Below are 25,469 nucleotides of genomic sequence, written 5' to 3' on the forward strand. Positions count from 1 at the left end.
TTTCTTAAAGGTTTTAAACCTTTGTTTGTCACCCACCTCACATCCGCTTTGCAATGGAGGGAAGTCGAACCTTAATTTCGAACTCCTCTTATGTTCTTCTGATTAATTTCGTTGCGGGTCCAATGACAGTTTAACTTTCCCCTGGGACAAACTTGACCTTCATTGGTTGGGTTTTTAAGGCGGTCAAGCTGTAGATCCTGGCTACACAGGAGTTGCAGTGGTGGGAACTAGAGGTGGGAATAGTCCCGTAGCTATATGGATAGTCTTTTGCAATTTTTGCGCTGCAATATTTCATATCCGTGCCTTAAATGGTGTCTGAAGCAAATCGCTTCACTTACTATCCAGAGAGTAAAGAGGCGGCGATATGATTTATATTATTCATTCCACAACGCAAAGAACTCTATATTATCCATGCCATTATTCATTGTGGTGAAATGGAATGCTTTGATTTCAGGGCCCAGTTAATCTTCTTACAAAGTCGGTACTTTTTAAGAGGATTACATTTAACTAGGTCTTACCCGCGGTTTGATCCGTAAAACTTTGTGTACTCAAGTGATTATATCTTTATTTGCATTCAGGGACTGGGTAGTCAATGCGAAAAAACGCTCAACGGTTGGAATGTGCAGGTGTCAAAATGTCCATACGGACCGGTTGTTAGTGTGGCAAAAAGTATGAACGTCGAAATGAGCAATGGTTAAAATGATCTGAAGTTAAAATGTCTTCGGGTTTATTTGAACAAGCGTCTTATTGTATAATAGCTAACGTGAACACGTGTTTAAATGCATCAAGGTAAAAATGTCCAAAAAAACTTTATTGACTAGACTACAAGAACATTGAACATTTTGACATTTAATTTTATTAATTTATTCATGAGCACAATATATCAGTTGATCATTTTATCTATCACACCTTTTGTTGTATAATTTTGTGATGTGTACCATTTGTCACTAAACCATTGTAACCATGGTAACAATGTACATTTTGGCACTGGGACTTTTTGACGTTCATACTTTCTGCCACACTAACAACCGGTCCGTATGGACATTTTGACACCTGCACATTCCAACCGTTGAGCGTTTTTTCGCATTGACTACCCAGTCCCTGAATGATTGGGCAAATTCGTTACTTATTCGGGTAAATTTTTTAACCTTACATAATATTATGACGAAAGCGAAACGGCCATGCAACCCACATATTATTTAGAATTATCAGACTAAGGTGTAGAGTTAGAAGCTTGACTCTAGATGAGAGATTTTTTCACAGTGCGAGCCATACGACTCGTCTTGGCAACATTTTACAGAAAATGTTTTTGGTGGGATTACCTCGTTTCAGCCAAATGACGTCCACTGCTGGACAAAGACCTCCCCCAAGGTTTTCCACAATGAACGGTCCTGCGCTGCCCGCACCCAGGCTCTTCCCGCGACCTTTACCAGATCGTCGGTCCACCTAGTAGGAGGCCTGCCCACGCTACGTCTTCCAGCCCGTGGTCGCCACTCGAGAACTTTCCTGCCCCAACGGCCATCGTCCCTACGAGCTATGTGCCCCGCCCACTGCCACTTCATTTTAGCAATTCTGCGAGCAATGTCGGTTACTTTGGTTCTCCTGCGGATCTCCTCATTTCTGATTCGATCACGCAGGGAAACTCCGAGCATAGCCCGCTCCATCGCCCTTTGGGTGACCTTGAGCCTTCTTATGAGGCCCATAGTAAGGGATTACCTACACTGCATAAATTGTAATTTTGTTATACAATAACTGTTATTTGTTCTTAATAACATAAAATATAAATAAATCTCTGAGATCAGGTCCTTTATTCTTTTGATTTTTCATCAATTTGGCCTGTAAGATATTCGTTAAAGCACGAAACTTCATGTCACAATATTACTTAGTCCAAAGCAGCCAAATATCTTTTGGCAGGAACATAGTGCAGTATTTTACTTGTACCTATTTGTTAATATAATTTGAACAAGTGCTTAAACTAGAGATTTCCCAAGTTACGACGAACCATAACTCAGCGGTGAGAGAACGCAGGCTCTGACGGGACTCGATAAAATGCAGAACGTAACATTCTCCGTCACAGTTGTTTTGCAAATAAAAGTGGCTATTGCCAGCCGTATTGTTGTGGGTTTCATCTGTAAATTAGGAATGAGGCTTCCCCCTTAGTTATTTATTTTATTTTACTTTATTAGGAATTCAAATTCAAATCTTTATTGCGTACTAAGTGACAATTATTGTAATGGTGGAAATTACATACACATGGGCTTAAGACTTAGTGACCTAGGAGGTATTGCAACAGAGTAGGTGGCTATATACATTATACATAATATGAGATGTAACATAATTGCATACTTCGATGCTAAAAAATAACAAAACAAGCAGATTACAAATTAAAGTGTTATTTACCTTATTAATATGATAAAAAGATTTGTACCAAATATACTTTTTCACATTACTACAAAAGCTGAGATGTTTAGGTACTAAAATGCAGAACGTAACGTTCACTGACACAGTTGTTTTGCAAATAAAAGTAGCTATTGCTAGCCATATTGTTGTGGGTTTCATCTGTAAATTAGGGATGAGGCTACGCCCTTGTGGTTTGTCACAGTGTTTTAGATCCAATTACCTAAATACAAAAATGCAGTTATCGTAGTAAATGGTGAATTTGGTTTACACTCCCCACATTGCTGGTACAACCACAGAATAATAATAAATACTAGGTACGTACAGAAGTTTTACTTCGCGAAGGTATTTAAAAAAATGTATGCTCAATGTCATTAACAATATGGTGTAATTTAGCCTGTCTCAAGAGTCGAGCACCATTTTGTTGACAAACGTCAGTGATCGGCACTGCGCCGAAGCTATAGGGCTGACTTCGGTAAAATAATGTGACGTGAGGTGCCAAACTGCGGAAAATGGCGGAGGAAATTACATGATTTTAGCATGAATTATCATGAATAATCTTAACTACTTATTTACCTCTCAGTGTCTTGAGGCAACTTAAAAAAGTAGATTATGTGTTTTTATTATTATTTAGGCAGTTAAATACTAAAATATAAATTATTTTTGGAGACTTTTATATTTATATTAAAAAGAACAAACTGCTTAGGAAACATTACTTAAAAAACATTTTGGTGTCTTAAAAGATTTTTTTCCCGTACGCTGTTTTTTTACTCTCCTGTAAACTTGTCATTTTTGACATAGAACAAATTGCAATATGAACGATTATAGGTACTACAAAGGAATGTAGTTTACCAAACCCTTCGTGTTCTTCATTAGTTTCGCTGTGAACTTGCGACTCGACTGCGCTTTGAAAGCATCAAATACTTGAACGTTGTGAAATAATTTCTAGAAACGTCAGTTTCATTCAACCACAGCGATAAAGGTTCCTACACACTTATTTAGATTAGAACTTGCTTAAAAAAGATTAAATAAATTCTTGTTGAACAATCATTACAATTTATGGAAATCTTCGTCGACTAGGGAACAAAAGCACACTCGCACTACAATTAAGTGTAAGCTATCCAAGAATCCCCACCTGAACAGATTGTCCTTACTACGGCCGACCTGCGTCCGTAGTCTACATATTATATTTATTTATTTATTTTATTTTATTTATTATTCATTATTGAGCAATTACATATTTGATCCAAATAGCGTCCTAAATCCTCTTTAGGTTTGTCTAGACACTATTGTTCTCTATACAAATAAAAACAAACGTTTTAGTATAAGCATTCACAACACATTCAGATATACAAAACATTATTTTAGCGAGTGCGCACTACGATGACGAAAGACTCGACGTTCGATTTATTTAAAGACTTTCAAGTAAGCCAGGGGAGCTCATGTCCAGGTGCAGGACTCTCAGACTTAGAGACAAAAGGGCAGGGAAGATCAGCTCTCTCACGCCAGAACCTGCATCTCTCTTTTGACCGATCGTCATGAAGGGGAGGGGGCACACTTTTTACGTTTCTTCGGCTTTTCAACGTTTGCGGCAAGATTAAGATTTTCTCAAAATAGAAAAATCGAGGCACACTAAAAAGCAAATGTGTAGCCAGCTTTACAAGCATCAAATACTTGTGTAATAATTTCAAGAGCCGTCACTTTCATGCGACCGCGATAAATGTGCTGCAACAATGCGGCAAGCGATCCGATCTTTCTCGGAGCTTCTGTTTCTGTATCGATGCCATTATGCTTTCGACGATAAAACAAAGCGGGTTTTGAAGAATGATGCTCAAATTATCGATAGAATTGGGAAATAGGTTTGTTGTTATTAATGAATGAGACACGGGCGTACTTATTTCAGATTAAAACCCTGGAAAAATAACTTAACAAATGAGTTAATATGACATGAGGTAGAAGTGTATAAGTGAAAAGGGCATATTAATAGAAATAACTACCTTACATTATTTTGAGATGCAACATTTAATGATAAAAAGAATTTAGTAACCAAGGGATACTACTTATCCTGAATTTGATTCATATAGTGACACCGTGATTGATTTTATCCATGTGCTTTTCTATATAATTCACTGTAATATCAACGTAACAAACACGTAATCAATCTTAATTTTCTCGAATCCAAATTACAGAATGCAATAAAAATTATTTATTTGTCATAAAATGTACAGTACCGTTTTGATTGTATGGGAACACTGTAAACTTTTAGCTGGTTAACAATTTCACATTGCAAAACATTTCTACGTATCAGTAAAATTATTTTAATATGGGCAGTAAATATTCAGAAACGAATCTCAAGTTTGAGAACCGCTGACTAAGCACATCATCAGATATGATCTCGCATCATGCAAGTGAATCCATAAAATGTGAATACTCAATGAGCGGGGCGAAGCGCCCTTAGAACGGGGGCAAGAATCAACATTCCATGTTCCGAATCGGAAAGTTTATATTTTATCTGGGAGTTATTTCAGACTTGCGAGACGGTTTTAGAATACTGAAGACCTCTGTGCAGTTCTAGACAGTCTAAGATGAGCTATTTTTATATTATTTATATACAGGGTGTTTCTAACCTTCCACCAAACACCCTGTATAATTTCGTTTTATCAAATAAAATTCAAAATAATGACGTTCACTGCTGGACAGATGCCTCCCCCAAGGATTTCCACAACGATTGGACCTGCGCTGCCCGCATCCAGGTGCTTCCCGCGACCTTCATCAGATCGTCAGTTCACCTAGTGGGAGTTCTGCCCACTCTACGTCTTTCGTCTTCACTCGAGAACTTTTCTGTACTTCTATATTTCTTTTCTTTTGACAGGGTTGATCTGTTGTCGCCTCAAGATTGTTCACTAAGGCTGAGTTGGGGGCTTACTTTAACTTTGACAAACGTCAAAAATCTGTCAAACTCCATACAAAAAGCACCGGTTATTGTTATAGCTACCGTTAAAGTTGGTGCAACTTAGACTCAGTTTTGATAAATGTTAACAACACACGAACGAGCAAAGTTTAGGAAAACGATGGAATGTTATTCTTGTTTACCTACGTATTTGATTTAAAGTTATTTCGCACGCTCGTGTTGTGAGTTGTGACAATTTTTATTTTGTCCGTGTCTAGTAGTGTACTAAGAAGTCTATGTAGAATACCCAGGGAGGTTTGAATGTCGACATGTAAGCAAAACATGAAACTATAAAGTAGACTGAAACAATTTCTGAGTTGAAACCCAGTTGCATTTTTTCCGGAAAATTCGCTGTTATTTTCCATCATAGTCCTTTAAAAGTTTACCAGTGAACTCACCTCTATTGCAAAGAGTAAAGCATTTTTGTAAGTGGAAACCCGAAGTGTTAAACTCTGGCGAGTTGTCCGGAAAATTTGGAACTATAATTTATTTTCCATTATAGTCCTTGAAAAGGGTTAACACCTCAAAATGAAAAGTGCACCAATCGTTGGTTTAAAATTACCTCCTCTAGAAACGGTAGCCGTATCTTATAAAAATATTATGTTAGTGTGATAATTTTCTACTTATCAAAATAGGTTATAGACACCGATAAACTTTCAATTTAGATCCTTAGAATAGGATCATGGTAGTTATGTACTGCATCTATAGAATTGGCCACATTAGAAATTCTACTGCCATAACGTATGATATTGATCAACATAAAAACCCCATAAGAATGTAAATGACGCCGTAGAAATACCACATTTGGAATAAAGTCATATCAATGCAAATTTTAACGATTCTGATTTAATTTTGAAAGAAGTAAAAATCGCTGTCTGTGTATCCCGGTTTCATCTTCTGCTGTCTTCTTTCACGTTCTTAGTCTTCTTTCTTCTAGACCTAAAATGAAGAAGATTAGCAAAGCCATCGCAACCCCCTTGGTCAGTTATGGGGTTCAACCGAACCATTATTTTATGTTTAAGCTCAGCAAACAGTTATTAAAGTTAATTGCTTTAGCATGACATGACATAATATTTTAATTCAATTCATTTTCAATGTTATTTTAATACATATTTAATTTTAATTCCTCCATCACCGTTTAATTATGATTGCTACGAAAATTTAAATCTTTCAATCAGTGCATTTTTTCACGTTGTTGCATATTGCGAATCGCATAAAACAAAACTTATTTCTTCTATTAAATAAACACGACATTATAAAACTTAGAAAACTGCCACACACTCCTTGAAAAATCTCTTCACCAATACCAAATAGGCCAAATATCACCATCATTGTGTTGTCACAATGGAGTCCAAAACTCTTTGTGTTAAACTTTATGAGCTGCCAGACTTTATTAGGTCTACAAGATCATAGGCTATCATACCTAGTGATTAACGCAGAGAGGAATCAAACGCCATAAATTTTTTTCCTCGTACATTACCAAGATAAGCATCTTGGTACTCCCCAAAGCTTGCCGACTCGAATTCCGCTGCTTAAATTTCCAAGAATATCCTTACCTGGTGACCAGTGCCTAGGTCAGAGCTGCCCTGGTCTTGGTACAGACTTAACCAGCTCTCAAGGGCTCTTAGGTGACATAGTACCTGCAGATCATTCCAAGAATATCCTTACCTGGTGAACAGTGCAGCGAAAAACCAGACCAAATCACAGATCAGGGCTGCCCTAGTCTTGGTGCAAACGTTACCAGCTCTCAAGCCCTGGTCTTGATACAGACGTAACCAGCCCAAGGGCCCGAAGATAGGGCAGTACCTGCAGATCATTCTATGATATTCTTACCTGGTGAACAATGCAGCGAAAAACCAGACCAGAGCACAGATCAGCGCTGCTCTGGTCTTGATGCATACGAAACCAGCTCTCAAGGGCTCGCAGCTCGCAGATGACCAAAGCACAGATCAGCGCTGCCCTGGTCTTGGTACAGACGTATCCTGCTTTCAAGGGCTCTCAAATGGGCTCTCAGATAGCGTATTACCTCCAGAATATTCTAGAATATTATTACCTGGTGAACCGTGCAGCGAAGAACCAGACCAGAGCACATATCAGCGCTGCCCTGGTCTTGGTGCAGACGTAACCAGCTCTCAAGCCTCGGTCTTGATACAGACGTAGCCAGCTCTCAAGGGCCCGCAGATATCGAAAATCCTTCTTGATCATTCTAGAATATCCTCACCTGGTGAACAATGCAGCGAAGAACCAGACCAAAGCACAGATCAGGGCTGCTCTAGTCTTGGTGCAAACGTAACCAGCTCTCAAGCCCTGGTCTTGATACAGACGTAACCAGCCCAAGGGCTCGAAGATAGGGCAGTACCTGCAGATCATTCTATGATATTCTTACCTGGTGAACAGTGCAGCGAAGAACCAGACCAGAGCACATATCAGCGCTGCCCTGGTCTTGGTGCAGACGTATCCAGCTCTCAAGGGCTCGCAGATTGCGTAATACCGCTCGAAGCTGATAGCCAGGATCGTGAGGACCGAGGCGTGGGTCACCGTCAGCTCCACGAAAGGGACTGCTAGACCTGGGAAGAGGAAGATGGCGTTAGAACAGGTTTATGAACTCTTTTAAAATGACGCTTATTAATCTAGATTTTAACAAGGTATGCATACCATAGTTAGGGTTGTTTTGCCGCATTTGTACCTACAACTGTCAAAATTAGTCTGTGGCCCAAAGTGCTAACCATACCTAATTCAGACTCCTCCAGACAGGTGAATGTCAGACTCTGTAGCGTCAATACGTTTAAAAAGACTGTGTTGTGACCTGACTGCTAATGGAAGGAATGTGTTACGATTTTATTTAAGAGTATAGATAATATCGTGGAACCCAGTTATTGTGGAAGTCATTGGGGGAGACCTATGTTCAGCAGTAGACGTCATTCATGGCTGACATGATGATGATGATGAAGGATGATGATAGATAATATTCGTGTCTTTTGGATGCTGTATTCAAAAGTCTAAAAAGTAATTAGCAAGTCCTTATGAAACTATTCTTAATTCCATAATTGATTTACCTCAGGCTGTAGTATAATTTAATTATATTTTATTTATTCACTCAAAAGAGGTGGCTTTTACCAGAATGCATTAGCAAACAATCGCAACTGCAATTTCCCAGCGATGTCCCAACCTCGCCTTTATTATTTTGTCGTTCTTTTAGTATCGGGTTCCGTGGAAAAATCTAGCGTTAACTTCACTTGAATAATTCAATAAAATTGGAGCATTTCTATGAGAGATTTCGAGCATTTTGTAATTTTGAACGTATTAAGTGTCCTTACACTTATTTTGATTGATTTATCTTACAATTTACTATATTACTATTTGTACATGGCGTTTTTATTAATCGTATTCGTATCAGAAAACGCATTGTACGACAAGATACCTATGCAAGGTACAATTCATGAATTTTTCAAAAATTTCTTACACGTACAGTTTTACCAACATAAGTTACGGTGACGCGAAGTCAGTTATTGGCAAATATTAATTAATAGTTCTGCTCAACTAACTTGATTTGGTAGCTTTTCACTTTAACAAGACAGTGTTTTTCAACTTTTCTTTTACTTTAACTTATCTTCTTGCTAATTTCATTAGGAGGGTAGGTATATTATGTACCCGAAACACCAATACACGTAATATTATGTAACCTAAGATTATAATACCCTGAACATAAATAGGTATCCTCCCACGCACCACTCACTCCGTAAATTCAATACGTGCATTGTTTTGGTGAAATGTATGAAATGTATCCTTCAACCAAACGATACGAGTACTTAGAGTACAGAAATTGTATACCAAGAAGCCTTCAGAGGGGATCAAGTATACAATCTCAAAGTCGAGAACTGAACTAAAATTACTGGCCTACTTCGGGGACCGAACTACTAGGTATTTCGGGTTTAATAACAGACATTTGTGTGCGTATCTATTTTATTGGTCTAAATGTTTTTATGTATAAATAAGTTGTATGTTTTTACAAATAAATGCCCATTTTCATTGTTCATATTACAAGTCCGATATCTATAGTCCATTTTCTTAGAGGGCGCTTTTCTTTTCTTCCATAAAAATGGATCATTTTTAATTTCCTTAAAAATCAAAGTGTCAGTCTGAAACAATGACAAAATATCAATACTTATCTACATAATACCGTAACATATCCTATGGTTAAGTCTTCATATTTAGTCCAGTACTACTTTATCCAACAGCTTAGCTTTAAGCCATATTTGTTTAGCATGCTAGCATGACGTTAGTACTAGTGATGCATCAGATCATCAAAAATGAATCCACGGATAGTGCGGATACCAAAACCAACCCCCGCGGATATTATACATAAAATAATTACGTATATATCCGACTTATCCGTGGATGAAATATACATAAGAATCTCGGCTGTTTTAAAAATAAAAAAAATAAATAGAAATTACATAATAATATTTATTTCAGGCAAGGCCCATAAAAGTTTTAAACTGTTTTTCTAACTTCTTGCGCTGCTTCTTATCAGCACTGGCCCATTGGTAGAGTTAAAATAATACTGGGACGTGTAAAAGCGTCAAATAATCAAAATAAATAAGCTAAGAATTACATTTAGCCCTACCACTGCAACTACCATTAAGTATTTTTGCACCCTTAGATATCCGCGGATACGGATATCCGTCCCATCACTATACGAAGTGGTTAGCAGCCATGGTTAGTACGGCGCATCAATGGATGGCTGGTGAGCTCTATGATTTACGTCGCCATATATCTTTGAAACCGCCGGCATTGTGTGAACTACAGTGAAATATTCCCCACGACCTATGAAATCATTTTGCCTAAATGTTTCCATTTTATACAAATACAAATATTCTTCAGAATGTAAATTTTAGTAGGAAATAACTATTATGACGAGAAAAGATGTTTGGTGCAGTAAAATAGTTTTTCAGGAAAAATATTTTAAGGAAAGGTACTTAATAATTATTGTTATTATTTTTGCTGTGCCTGTCTATACTAATATTATAAATGCGAAAGTAACTGTCTGTCTGTCTGTCTCGCTTTCACGCCTAAACCATTGAACCGATTTGGATGTTTGGCATAGATATAGTTTGAGTCCCGAGAAAGGACATAGGATAGTTTTTATCCCGGTTTCTGAAACAGGGACGCCGCGATAAAGTTTTTCTGTGACAGACAAAAACAAAAGCTAGTCGTCGATAAATGAGCTATCCAACACAAAATATTTTTTAAATCGAACCAGTAGTTCCTGAAATTAGCGCGTTCAAGCAAACAAAAAAAACTCCCGCTTTATTATTATTCGTATATGTAGATATTATCTTAAATCAGTGTCCATTAATTGGACTAAGGATTTACCTAAGAAATATTCATGCTGCAATACTGACCACAATTGGACTGTTGCTATGGTAACCACAGGACGGGGTGACAGCGCCATGCTACTTTATTAGCCAAGCGGAATACCAGGATAGTGGTTTTAGCCAATTAATTGTATCTGTACAAAGTGAGATAGCTTGCAATTGAATTCATAGACCTGAGATCTAAATGTAAGATAGGTAGATAGTATTCGACATTATAATGGTTTTTTTATTCTGCTTTTAAAATGAAATGTTTCTAGATTTCGTGCTGAAAAATAAATTGTTAAAATTATTCACCAATGATCTGTCTATGATCGGGCTATGAATGAATTGTCAATTGACGTTGTATTTTCTGTTTTCTTTTTTATTAAAACAGCAAATGAAAATGAACCAGTTTTTGGAACATCATTTAAAATATTCCCTTTTACGAGTTATTTCTAGGGATTACTCGTACATATTGGTATAGTTTCTGCCAGAAAGCAGTACTTTTCCTTAGCCTACACACAATAGGCTTACTTACTTTTCTCTTAGGAAAATGCACATGTTCGTATTTCTCACGCGACACGCTTCGCATTAGAGACTTTGTGTGACAAATTGAAAACCGTGTGAATGTGCTGATATAAAATTTACTTTATGCTGGCCAAAAAGTCCACAGTCATTTCGTTGCGGGTCCAATGACTTTCCCCGGGACAAACTTGACCTTCACTGGCTGGGTTTTTATTGGCGGTCAAGCTGTAGATCCTGGCTACACAGGAGTTGCAGCTGTGAGAACGAAAGGTGGGAATAGTCCCGTTAATAACTGTGTGAAAAGTTGTTCAAGGCTTTTGTAGCGATACATCATAAATACTATGTTTTTATAATGAGCGCTATATTTGCGAATTGTATAAAATAAGTAACTTTCCAAGATGATTCATACAAAGATCTTGACAAACATCTGGACACATGTGTGTTGTAACTGGAATAAAGAAACTCCTTCTTTCTTTTTGTTTCAAATTAAAGCACCCAATTTTGTAATATAAAATAACATTTCTAAACTATATATAATTATGTAGTTCCTGAATTACTGAATTCCTAAAAGGATAAATTTGATGAAAACGCCGGAACAGTACCTAGAACTAATTTCACATTGTGTTATTTCTAAGTTAATTCCACAAACCAATAAATCCAGCCCGCATAGTAAGTGTCGAGTCATTGTTAGAAAACTAATTGTAATTTGCGTCATTAGATACATTGTTCCACTAATTAAATAAATAATTGGTTGTATTGTAGTATTTAACCGTGGAAAAATTTAAAGGGAACAAACTATTTATTTGGTTCTACTTTCTCATTTTTGATTTGAACGATCGTACCGTAACCGTGGTACGATGAGTAGGTAGTGTAAATATCCATATGTGTGACTTTACATTTTACGAGAATATTAGCTTTCCGCCCGCGGAATGTTGTCTGTGACAGAAAAACTTAATCTTGTTTTAAAAACCGGGATAAAAACTATCCTACGTCTTTTCTATCTCTTTGCCAAATTTCATCAAAATCAGTTCAGTAGTTTAGGCGTGAAAGCGTCACAGACAGACAGAGTTACTTCTGCATCTATACAGGGTGACTGGAACTGAACCCGCCATAGCTAATGCGCGTATAGAGGAGGTCATTTGCTAATTATTGAACCTTACTTTCTATGACTAAAGTTTAATAGTTTAGGAGATATGTCAATTTTTATAAATTACTTTTTATCCCGTTCGAAATTAAAAAAGAGTCTGCTTATTTATTGCCATTAAGGCGGAACAAAGTTCGCCGGGTCAGCTAGTTTATAATATTAGTACAGATTAGAGACTGATTGTAGGTACATTCATTGTGAATTAAATCGGGATAATCGTTTGATACTTTGACACTATGAAGAAGATATGACTGCCAAACGCTACACAGCCCTAATGAACTATTGCCACTTGAAGTTGTCTCGATCAAACTGCATAATTTTCTCGATGTAGAGATACTTTTGCAGAACTTCAAGCGTAACGATATTTTTTATTTTGAAATCGGTCTAGGGGTACCGTGTCCATTGAAGATGTCACAACTGCCTCGTTGAGACTGCGCCCCATTTTTCAGATCCTGCAAAGATTATGCCATGATGACTGTCTTTTCAGCAAAACTGATGTGCGTGAGATGTTCACAGTTAACATTTAGATATAGGAAAGGGGCGAGTTCTTTCCGTTTCAGCGTCTCGAAGACATTTTTCCGTACACTCGTTAACAATTTCAGAGATGTAACATCTCACAGGCCCCTCACTAGCTGGACCGACGATCTGGTGAAGGTCATGTAAAGTAGGTACCTAGATGCGGGCAGCGCAGATCCAGTCATTATGGATATCCTGGGGGAGGCCTTTGTCCAGCAGTGGAAGTCATTTGGCTGAATCGAACGAAAACGACGGACTTCTCGACGTTATAATTAGTGCTACCGTGGGTGTGTCGCGTCCACATACAGTTTGATTACCTACGTTGTTACAGCTGTTAGTTCTTGTGCATATTATATTAATTACAGTGGCCGAACGTTGCAGTTCGCTGGAGGGCGGCGCCCACGCGGTTTTAAAGAACACACTGGTATGAGCAAACGCCCGCCCACAACGATGTTAAGGCTACATGCAGTGCTTTTGTTTAATCACCTTTAATATACCTAACACAGGATTTATGAAGGTATTATTTGAGGCTTTATTTGAAGTATATTTTATGCTTTTAGCTCTATAAAGTGGACAATTCGGAGAAAACGGTCGCATTAATCTCTTTCAACAGTTTATGAGTCTAGCGAGGTTGTATTTATTTACTATGGTTAAATAAAATAAGATATCAGGAAAAATATTGTAATAAAATTAATAAAAAAATGAGTTGTCGACCACAGCAACTTGGATTTCGATTCGTTTAACCGTTTAGATTGTTTGACAAATACGAAACTTGGGAACGTCTCAAAGCGATCACAATCGCGAATTGAGAGTGAAGTGTCAGCCTTTTTTTAATTGATATTTATCAGCTACTTAAATAAAAAACGCCTTACGAGACAAATACCAACTTTAAGTAAGTAATACCTTTTGTTTTATTATTCAAGTCAGTCACATTTTTTAAGGGGTCCTTAGTTTTAATGGAGAACTTTCAATACCTAGACTACCCATGATCTATTTTCTACATAATCCATTCAACTAATCAAATAAATCCATCCACAAGAAACCCAGTAACATTTTGGTGGAATTCGGCTGACTCCGAGAACGGTGTGATTTATCTCCACGACATAAATATATGTCGCTCCTCCCAGCTGTCAATTACGAACCCTTATGGGCATAGGGCTCCCCTATGCCTTCCCTAGGAATTGCTAGAGGTATGTATAGTCCAGTCCGGGCCAATTGAAACTCTGTGGTGTTCAAGATAAATAAATTATTTCTTCATAATTGTACCCAATTTTAAAGTTATATTCATGCCATAGTATCATAGGTACTCGTGTCATCATTTTAGACCTTTAACCGTAAAGAGAGTCATCATCATCATCGTCGTTTCAGCCATAGGACGTCCACTGCTTAACATAGGCTTCCCCCAATGACTTCTACAGTGACCAGTTGGCAGCGGCCTGCATCCAGCGCCTTCCCGCTACCTTCTTGAGGTCGTTTGTCCACCTTCACGCTGCGCTTTTCGGTACCTACTTGCCCTCCACTCCAGAGCCTTTTTTTACGTTTCAGCTGACTAACTATTGGTCAAAACAGTTTTGACCAATCGTATCGCAGAATCGATGAAGCGCGTCTGGATTGGAAACGTTAAAAATTACCGTAATAGGGGCTCGGAACCTTGCTGCCCCATCCAAGTAAAGAGGAGGAACTACAGGACATTTTCTAATTTAATACTATGAAGAATACTCGTATATTCAAGGTTAATAATTATTAAGTCTTAAGTTGAATTTGTCACAATGAAGGTAAAGTAAATAATGTTGAGATCACCGAAGCTCTTCAATCTTTCCTTCTTATTTAAAATATCACGATTATATTAAAAGATCGCGAAATTTAATTTCAAAAATGTAAAAGGCCCTGCGTTTTTAGCCTCGGCGGCTATAAAGTAGCCGAAAACCTCCATAATTCCGTAGTTATTATACCAACCTAGCAGATCATGGTGCGATTTGAAAAATCTTAATTGAGCTTAACTTTTGTAAAAAAAATTGAGAAAGAAAAACCCTTTACAGTAAAGGTCTTTCACACAAAATCGACAAAGGATTGTCTACAACTTCAGAAGAACAAGGAAACAAAAAGATTAATTTTGCGTAGCAACCTTGACTTTAAAAATAAGGTGACGGAGTAATATTCCCCTTTGTGTATCTGTTTAGTGACGGCTTCTTGGTCTAGTTACTTCCTGTTTAGACGAGAGAGACAGCGATTGTAAGTTCATATCCCACAGTGGACAAATAATCTAGTAAAGAGCAAACACATCGATCATCATCATCCTTTCAGCTGTAGGACGCCCACTGCTTTCATAGGCCTCCCCCAAAGATTTCCAAGAACCGATTGGAAATTTTAATATAATAAATATGGATGTATGACGCCTATACGTTCAATTGAATCAATAAAGAAGATACGCATACACGTCTGTCGCAAACAAACTCAAAAGTATTGCAGCTTAATTCGGTAGGTAGAGTTTAAATCAAATTAAATATTATAATTTTCCCAAAACATGGTATTATTACATAGGTGTTTAGCTTCATAGACAAAGCATGGAAATATTATAGAGTTGTTAGTTCTTTTGTAATGGCAATGCATGGAAATATTATAGAGTTGGTCCTAATTATTTTCTAATGTAAATACCAATAATGGTATTTCTGTAGGGTGATAGAAATATTCCTGGCCCAAATATTCCTTTGTTATGTAAGCCTAATTGTATTGTCATTGTCACAGTATGTGCAGACCTGTGTAAAGACTAATAAAGTTTTCATAATTACTATTATATCATCCACAAAATGTGAGTCGCAAATCACAATCTTCATTGCAGAAGTAATAAAGTGTGCAACGCAACGTTATTTGTACTAAAGATATAATTGCCGCCAATAAAAAGGCGGTAAAACACAAGTGTCCAGGTTCCCGCGAAGTTTATTTTTAATTCCGGGAGTCGTGGCCATGGTTGGCGCAGTTTGCGCAAATTATAAGTTGTGAAAATCCTATCTTTTGTTGGACCGCAACGGAATATTGTCAAGTTCGGTTTAGGTGTGTAGAAATTGAAAATCACAAATGTATTAATTTGTAACAGGTAAATTAAGCAACTATCCGTAAGGTCCGAATAGCTTCAAGAAAATGATAGTACCGTCCCCCTTTTCTCTTTTGCTTGACTTGGCCTTCCCTCAGATAATAATGAAAATCGAAACAATCTAATCTTTTTGAGAAAATATATTCAAATTCAAATTCTTTATTGCTATTCCACACGTTTATGGATGTTCAAAGATTACTAATTATAGGTACAATATTATTATTGTTATTGAAACTTTTTTTCATATTAATTAGTGTGACAAACCCCGAAGAAACTAGCTATTTCATTTTAGTTAGACTTTACCAGACAAAATAACCACCGTAATATAAATGTAACAACGTGTATATTATTATTTCCCGCGAGCAAATTGAACAATACGAAGATGTGATCGTTTTAATTGCTAGTGTAATAGACTTGCAGCTCTCCCCTGTGTGTGGTTTTCTCTATTGGAGAGTACAACATAATATTCATATATATGTACTTCTAATTTCCAATTTCTAAAGATCATAACGTACTGCACGTTATTCGAAAGTTAGCAAAAAGTTAATTAACTAATTAATATATTTTCTAAATATGAAAATATTGAAAGACAAACAATTTAATTGATAGTAATTAGTGTTGATTAATTAATGATTTGTAGATCGTTACCATTGCTATTTACCGAAAATAAAAGACACTTTTTTCACCAAACCGCCTTTCAAAAATCGTAGTACTCCGGAAATTTCAGCCTACAAATATAATTTTTATTTTCTGAACTTTCTCGCGTTTCTTAAAGTATTTAAAGAATTAGTTTGTAATTTAATTAATGAAAAGACTGCCTTTTTAACCGACTTCAAAAAAGGAGGAGGTTATATGTTCGACTGTATGTATTTTTTTTTTCTATGTATGTTCACCGATTACTCCGTCAATTGTGGACCGATTTTCAAAATTCTTTTTTTGTTCGATAGGGTACACTTCTGAGGTGGTCCCATTGTCACCAAGTTAGGATCTGATGATGGGATCCTAGGGAAATCGAGGGCAACCCTCAAATTTTATAGGCACGTATATCGTTTTTCAAACTTTTTCTTAACTTATTCAAGTATTTGCTCCTGGAAATCATCATCTCATATTGATGAGCTGATGATAGAAGGTAAAACTCCTTAATACTTAGGAATTGGAAGATAATTCTTTTAATTTTATAGATAAGTATAGTTTCTAAAGTTATTCAAGTGTTTACATCAGATATTCATCATCTCATCATGATGAACTGGTCATGGTAGGTACAACTCCTTAATGCTTAGGAGTTGGAGGATAATTCTTTAAATATTATAGGTACAAATAGACCAACAGTTGTATTCTTTCATGTTTTTAAGGTGGGCTGACGGTTTAAGGTCTTTTTAGGTTTCCTATATGGTAACCTGTATTTTGTAGGGAATATTATTTTACACTAGACATGAAGAATATGGTCTCAATGTACTGCCTACCTTCAGTGGTAACATCAAGGTAATAATTAGTTAACTAAAAAGCAAGAAATAAGTAAAATTTTATAAAAAAAAATAAAACCAACTCCAAAAAACCTACACCTTGCAGGCAAACTTTACATGTTTCATAATCTTGGCACCGACTCCAGAAGTATCAATCATGGTATACCTACATAAATATTAATTCGTCCTAATAAATAAGTAGGTAATTAGTAATTATTTTTCTACTTTTTAGTGTAGGTTTTTTGGAGTCGGTTTTATTTTTTTTTATAATCTTAATCCAAAAGTGCCAACCCTAGTCAATCCAAGCGCACACTTTATTACACTTAATTGGGGCGCATCACTTCTTACTCCGTTTGCACACTTCATTCCAAAACCAAGCTTAACCAACTGCACTAAGATCTAGTTTCTACTAGCCAACTTGGTCAAACTCTACATTTACCTCGACTTTTATTTTGGACCTTCCTTCTACTATTCAAGGTTGATAATTCCCTAAGCAGGTGTGAAGTTAACTTTGTGTGTTTCTAATAAGCGGTTTTGAACTTTATTTCTTTGTAGTAAGGTCGATGTTTTGTTGTTTTTAGGAACCGTTTAACACAAGGAGACATGTGCTGCGAATGGGGGATAGTGGGCCGCTTCAGTTTCAGCGGGCAATTGGTTTTTTGGGCTAATTAATAGTAACTGGGTACAGAAGTACATGAGACAACAGTTTTATTATAAAACTCATTTATTTATGCAAATGGGCTAAAAAGCACTTTCACACATCCCAATATTAACCCTACCACTGCTTCGGGACAATAAATGGGCCAGTGCTGAGAAGAAGCAGCGCAAACTGAGTCACTATTGTCAGCCTCTTTTTCAAGGGTTTACAGACTTTAAAATATACATAGTTATAAATTATTTATTCGAGCTAGGCAGTTAAGCATCCCAAACATTTTTATCTTTTAAATAATCATCGACTTTATAGTAGCCCTTTTTCATTAAGGTACTTTTAATAAAGAATTTATTGCATAATCGCCCTTATTACAAATGTAAAAAAGTCACAATGATTAGCTTAATATGCCATTGTTCATACTATAGGTAGGTACAATCAGCGTCAAATAGTTCGTGACACCTAAAGTGGCTAAAAAGTTGTCAACACAACCTTATTCCAATTGTAATAAAGACGTGGTGCGATCTTTTGGCTACTTTGGGTGTCACGATGGTCTGTACTAGATACAGTCAGTTTATACGGTTTGTTGCATGAGTTGAGTTGTTGAGATCCGTAAACGAACTAAAGTCGCTGACATAGCCCGACGGATTAGCAACTGAAGTGGCAGTGGGCAGGGCACATAGTACGCAGAACTGACGGCCGATGGGGCAGCAAGGTTCTGGAGTGAAGGCCGCGTACCGGAAAACGCAGCGTGAGAAAGCTTTGCATAGTTTGGGGCTAGCGGCGCAGTGTAAAAACTCCAAGAATATTTATTTATTATTATTTATTTATTTTGTTAAGCCCTTGGCCATAACAGCAGCCCTTGGCCAATAAGGACAGTTTAGTTTAGGCAGAGGCTCTACATTTCTCCTAAACTGTCACTATTTTCAAATTTCCGGCCAATTCTAGACTCCAACTTCCAGCCAACTATAGACTTTTAGCCCAGTGTGCGCTGTCACTTAGTCTAGTCGGCCGATAGTTGGACCCGATTCTAATTTATATGAAGAATCGGCCCATACCAAATCGGTGTAATATGCGTACTTCCATACATGTCCAGTATGGATTAACTGCCCTAAACTATCAGCCGACAAAAAGTCTGCGGTAGGTAATCTTCTGATTCGCACTCGGCACAACTTTTCCGATGCCACGTATTTTATCGATGTCGTATAACGTAAGCAAAATTAAAGCGGACTCACAGACTATTAGAGTAGGCGCACACCGTTGATTTTTAGTTGGCCGATAGTTGTGCCCGATTTTAATTTGTATGAAGAATCGGCAAAATCGAATCGGCGTAGTGTGAGCACACCCATACATGCCCATACTGATCAACTGCCCGACTAAACTATCGGCCGACGAAAAATCAACGGTGTGCGCCTACTCTTAGAGACAATAAATGGCACAAATAAAAGTAAACGACAGCATTTTAGGCAATGAGTCACAACTTAAAACCAGGGTACTTATCTACATTGAAAAAAGAAACGCTACGTATAAAATGGTCGACAAATCTTTCGTACTGTCGAAACAGAGCACATTAGCATCCATTAAAGTCGCATTTAGTTAATACGGTAAGCACCAGCCGCGTTTGAATTTGAGCAAAAACACACTTTTTGTGACCGAGTTTTATTTTGGGGAATATAAAACGTATCCACCACTAACATTATTTACTCGTTTAGTATTAATTTTCTAATTTAAGCATTATCTATATGGGCACCAAGGCCAAACTTACGAGTATGTAGTTATTTTTTAATTGTTTATATTGAATGCTCTGAAACTAGTGGACCGATTTGAAAAATTCTTACACCATTAGTGGCCTTAGCTTCTCTGCTTGACCCGTGGTTGACTGGTAGAGAATGCCACCCGGCATGAAACCCGCCACTGTTCTCTACTTTTGTGCAAAAAGTTTAAATTAATAAATCCTACATTATTTTTGATGAACAAAGGCGGTAAGAAGTTCACCGGGAAGAAATAAATAGATAGGTACTACCAGGCCTGGCTCACTCCGCGCGGTACATCCGATAATTACCTACAGCGAAGCGCCCCGCCGGCGGGTATTATATCAGTCGAGTGTCACGCGCGCGCTCGTCAGGACGCTGGCGTGCATTGTAGTATGTTATTCTATGTTCGAAGTATTATTTAAAAATGGAAATAAAGAGAAAGAAATATTGTGCGGCGTTCGGGTGTTTAAATTCGAAAAGTAATCTACCGGATTCATCTTTTTTTTCGCTTCCCAAAGATGCTGAAAGGTATGTTGGCCAAGTGAGTAATCAATAATTCTTAGGATAGTATAGGAACCTAACCTACTATGACTACTGCTCAGAATGCGTCACTGCTGGACAAAGGCCTCTCCCAAGGTTTTCCATAATGAATGCATACTTACCTACATACGTACCTCATTACAAATAAGTAGATTAATATTTTTTCACTAGACAGCAACCCTAACAGCGTAAGAAGAGTTCAGAGGCACGCGATAGAAAGAGACAAAACTTGTAGGTGAATAAAATTGTAGGTACGTAGTGCTGTGCGAGCTGAATTCCACTGTATCGCGTCGTAGCAAGACTCGCATTTATTTAAATCGTCTTGCGGAGTAATCCTTCTGTACCTGTACTATTACTTATTCTGTGGTACTACCTACTCTTTTTCAAATGAGCGTGTTTTGTGTGAAAAAAGTGAGTGAGTAATTTTAAAGCAATTGCGCTATTAAATGTAAAAACCATCAATCTTGAACTCTACCTATTTCGATTATCGAAATTACTTAAGCTTAGACAATTTTACAAAAACGTACGTGAGCTCATTACCCATAGCACAACAAAAACCGCACACTCGAACACCTAATTACGAAGACTACAGCACATCAGCCTATACATTTTCGTTGTTAAATGAATCTTATTTCGACTACATAAGATACCAGTGTAAAGCTCGACGTGCTCCCAAAAGCGAGCTACCAAATTGTTCCTCGACACTGAGTGGCTGAGTGAAAAGTTGTTCTGCCTATTGTGCCTGTTCAGAAGCACTTTTGTAACATTTTCTCTGAATACTGAACGGGTATGTGGGAATACTAAAATATGGGACACGTAAGAGTTACTTTTACGTGGTACTAAAGTATAGAATGTTTGGAAAATAACTTCACTTAAAGTTACTTTTTGAGGCCCCTTTAAAGCTGAGTTGCACCACCTAACTTTAACAGCAACTATAACAATAACCAGTGCTTTTTGTTGTATGGAGTTTGACAGATTTTTGACGTTTGTTAAAATTGAAGTTAGATGGTGCAACTCAGCCTAAGTGTTCGTCATGGCTTGTAACAACTCGTAATGGTTCAAAAATAGGACTTTATCTAATCACATTACTCATAATTAATAGTTCAGTATCTATTCCACAAACGCAAGGTGGACCGACTACATCATAAAGGTAGAAGGAAGGCGATGGATGCAGGCCGCTACCAACCAGTCAATATGGAAATCATTAGGGGAGGCCTATGTTCAACAGTGGACATCCTGTGGCTGAAATGATGATGATGAGGTATATTTTAGTTTCACTCCAGTATAAAGCCAATTAATTAGGTTTCAGTGTCGTTCCCGAATCCAGACCTTATATTTAAAGACTTTCTACTTCACACAACTACAACATTAAAAAATCTAAAATACACTCACATAGTTCTTTCCCCAGCACCCACGTCTCCGGCTTAGAATTCACTTCCACCAGCACTGTAGGAGTGCACACCAAAAGCACCATCAGGTCCGCAATACTCAGATTCACCAGGAAAATGTTCGTCGAGTTTCTCATGTCCTTCGTCTTCAGAATCACTATTGGCACCATCACATTCCCAATCACGCCCAAACACATTATCACTATACAAAAAGTCATCGACGTAGCCTTTATGTAATACGGAATCTCCGCGTACTCCGAATAGTTCCCATTCGATTCGAAACTCGAATTCGAAAAGTTCGCCTCCTCGAAACTCGAATTCTCAAACTCGTATAAAAACATCTCGCTCTTTTGATAGCCATTTTCGGTTGTGTACGTGAACTGTCTGTGCAACGGTGTGCTAACATTCGTCGTATGTGTGAAGTTGTTTAAAGAAATCATGTGAGAGGCACTCAGTTCATAGTTTCACATTGTTGACGGCTATGACGTCACCATTTTCTTTATACTGCGACCTGGAACAAAAAATGAATAGATTAGTGTCGTCAAAAAGTTTTTGCGCGATTCACGGACTTCAGAGCTTTTGAATTGGACACAAAAGCGTTTAGTTCCGTCTAGGTTTTTTAATGTTATGAATGGCCACATAAATTACGTACAATGTCTGCTCGAGACTGTGTTACATAATTTATTGAGTGGCTGTAAGCCAAAATCCATCTGGAGGACAAATCTTCAAGTTAAGCCCGGTTAAATGGCTTTAAGTGTGTGATCTCTACAAAAGTCAGTGGTATGGTTACTTCAAATTGGTAATGATGAAAAATAAATTAGGTTACTCATTAGTTTGTTGTTTTTTGGACTATATTCCTTTATGTAAACCTAAATATACCGCTTAGTTTAGGGGCAGTGTTTGAAAAAGTAACCCACAATTCGCAGAAAAATATTGTATACACAATCCATACAGCTAAAATAATAAGCATCAAAAATATTTTTGTTAAATTTTCATCAGTAGGTAAACCACCGTTTTCCAAGCAGGTATTTCTCAATTAGCTATTTACACCACACTCGCCACACATGTGATTGACCGGGGCCTTTCTAGCATTAACGCCAAAAATATTTATTCTCGTGCAAAAAAAAGGTTTTTATGTTGATTAAACGAACTTCTCTTATTATATACTTTGAAGCCATTCCAAGTTTTATAATTAGACGGGGCGGACACGGCACGAAATCATTTTCGGATAATTAAACCTTTTATTTGAATTATAGAGACACGGGTGTGGCCATCGTTTTTACATGAGTTTGAATGTGATTATTTTTAGCTTTAGCATTCATTTAAAAAGGTTAAATGATAAAATAATGCCAGAGCAGCAAGCACTGGCTATATTTTCAGATTTATCTGACATACGAGGTAAGTGCTTCCCAAGATGTAATGATTGTTTAAATCACTAATGTGACTTTATTGGCCAGCCGGGCTAGGATGCGCGCTGTGATAAAATCTTATCGTGATTTTAGACGACAAACGTATGGGCTTATCGCGAAAAATCGATAAAATGGCGCGACAAACGTTTATCGCGGCGTACATCCTAAGCCTACTGATCTTTCTTTCTGACCAGATAACTTTGTCTAAAACATGTCCCTTTGAATTCAAGACCTGTAAAACAGAGTGTATCTTACAGATGAGTTCCTAATATGCTAGCAAACTTGGATGTCGCGGACTGTTTGATACTCACGTCATTTTCACTTCACAAATAAGCAGTGGATTTGAAAATAAAATTCAGCTAAGATAAAATCGGTAACGCTAGGTTGACGGTAAGTTGCAATTCATAGTCATTGCAAAATAGCGCCCTAATAACAATAAGGCTGGGTTGCACCATCTTACTTTAACTTTGACAACCGTTAAAAATCTGTCAAACTCCATACAAATAGCACCTGTCATCGTTATAGTTACGGTCAAAGTTAGGCCAGTTAGGTGGTGCAACTCAGCCTAACTGATGCTTTTTGTATGGATTTTGAAAGATTTTTTACGTTTGTCAAAATTAAATAAGATGGTGCAACTCAGCTTAAGGCCTCAGCCTCGAACTTAGCGGGCAGCGGGGCGGCGGCGGCGGCGGCGCGGGAGCGGGGCGGGTAACGCAGACCCGTTCTCGAAACCAGCGGGCAGCTCGCGCGGCGCTTTAGCGGCGAAGTGTTGTGTTCGGGGTTGTGTTGTCGAGATATTTGTTTTTATTCGCAAACGAAATGTCTGAACAACGGCGACAATTTTATTTCGATTCAAATTTATTCCTAACGCTCGATTTATTGTGGGCAAAAGAAGGAGTGCGCTCCCCGCTCGATGCCCGCTCCCTCGCCGCTGCCCGCTCGTTGCCCGCTGCCGCCCCGCTGCCGCGCCGCTGTTTTCGAGAACCGGTCCATTTGATTTTACGCATAAGATCCTGCCGCTCCCGCGCCGCCGCCGCCGCCGCCCCGCTGCCCGCTAAGTTCGAGGCTGAGGCCTAAGACTTTCATGAGGTTCTTTTCAAATTCATGTTTGCAAACCCCGTGCTATGAGTGCACGGTAGCCATATTCAAGGGTCAAGTCACAGATCGCTCTGATAAGGCATGTTCCAACGTAAAAGTTACTATGTTGGCAAGCCTACGTAGTAGTTAGATGAAAATATGAAATACTTTATCGCTTGTTACCTGTCATATTTATGTAAAAGAAACAACCAAAAAAAGACCTGTATTTTTAAAGAAGTAAATAAATAGTTTCAGCAGTAAAGTTTAGTAGTACTTGTACCGGTTCCTGAAGTAAAGCAAAATAACTTATCATATAAAGTGTGTGTGTGCTACCAGAAGTGTCCTGTAAAATTTATTCAGAAACACTTGCTACTTTTTGCTTTTGGACAGTCGCATATTATTATGTGCGTAATACGACTCGCTCTTGACCAATTTTGTTTTCTTATTTGCTGTACATTTTGTTATCAAACTGTGCTAAAAGCCTCAAGTGTCTACTATAGTATCTACCTTCGTTTAGTAGAGATAAAAGAGGGTGAAAACACGCCTACCTTTCGATACCTGTACCTCTAGTAGGAAAAACTTTCGAGTTCGTTTCGTTGCGTATTCAAAGTGTCATCGAAAAATTTTGTATGAAAAATTAAACAGCGCCCCCTATATTATAGCCGCCCTAGGGGGCGCTGTTTAATTTTTCATACAAAATTTTTCGATGACACTTTGAATACGCAACGAAACGAACTCGAAAGTTTTTCCTACTAGAGGTACTGATCGATTTACGAAGTATTACGCGATCACGTACCCGCTGTCGGGTTTTCGCTGCCTAATAATATGGTAATGTTACAACACAAATCTACCTCGACCCCGGTGACAAGATAGATTGGATGCTCCTTTAGTGGCTCCAGTTTATAGGAATAGGATGTACTTGAACTGAATTGCGATAAAAAGTACCTATGATTAGATTGTTTCACATTTAAACTCTTTATGAATGTTTAAAGATCGTATTCACAAACGATGCTTGCCTAAGTGAAGCCAATCGAACACACAGCGTTGAATAGAGCTCTGTGATTGGTTCGTGTGTCACCCTGTGCGTCTACACGCATAGTGAGACCTCATTGTAATGTTTGTGAATACGGGCGTAAGGATTTTTCAGAACAACTGCTTAGTTTACGTCCCGAATATACTCGTAGTTTGCCCTATACATACTTGGTTTGT

The 25,469-nt window shown here is 37.7% G+C and overlaps 2 protein-coding genes across 2 annotated transcripts in view; both read right to left on the reverse strand.

Moving 5' to 3' along the window:
- The window catches only part of LOC135083718 (uncharacterized), a 42,076-nt gene extending 34,605 nt beyond the window's left edge, over positions 1-7,471 (reverse strand). Inside the window, exon 1 of the mRNA XM_063978440.1 lies at positions 7,401-7,471. The gene's annotated coding sequence lies outside the window, so the exon portion shown is untranslated. The remainder of the gene's footprint in view (positions 1-7,400) is intronic.
- Positions 1-25,469, reverse strand: part of LOC135083708 (thyrotropin-releasing hormone receptor) — a 91,256-nt gene that overhangs the window by 5,765 nt on the left and 60,022 nt on the right. The window contains exons 2-3 of the mRNA XM_063978419.1: positions 21,779-22,285; positions 7,734-7,914 (exon numbers count right to left, since the gene is read on the reverse strand). Coding sequence (XP_063834489.1) covers positions 7,734-7,914; positions 21,779-22,214 — 617 coding nt within the window. The 5' untranslated portion in view covers positions 22,215-22,285. The remainder of the gene's footprint in view (positions 1-7,733; positions 7,915-21,778; positions 22,286-25,469) is intronic.

This window comes from Ostrinia nubilalis, chromosome 24 (assembly GCF_963855985.1).
Source record: "Ostrinia nubilalis chromosome 24, ilOstNubi1.1, whole genome shotgun sequence".
NCBI classification, from domain to species: domain Eukaryota; kingdom Metazoa; phylum Arthropoda; class Insecta; order Lepidoptera; family Crambidae; genus Ostrinia; species Ostrinia nubilalis.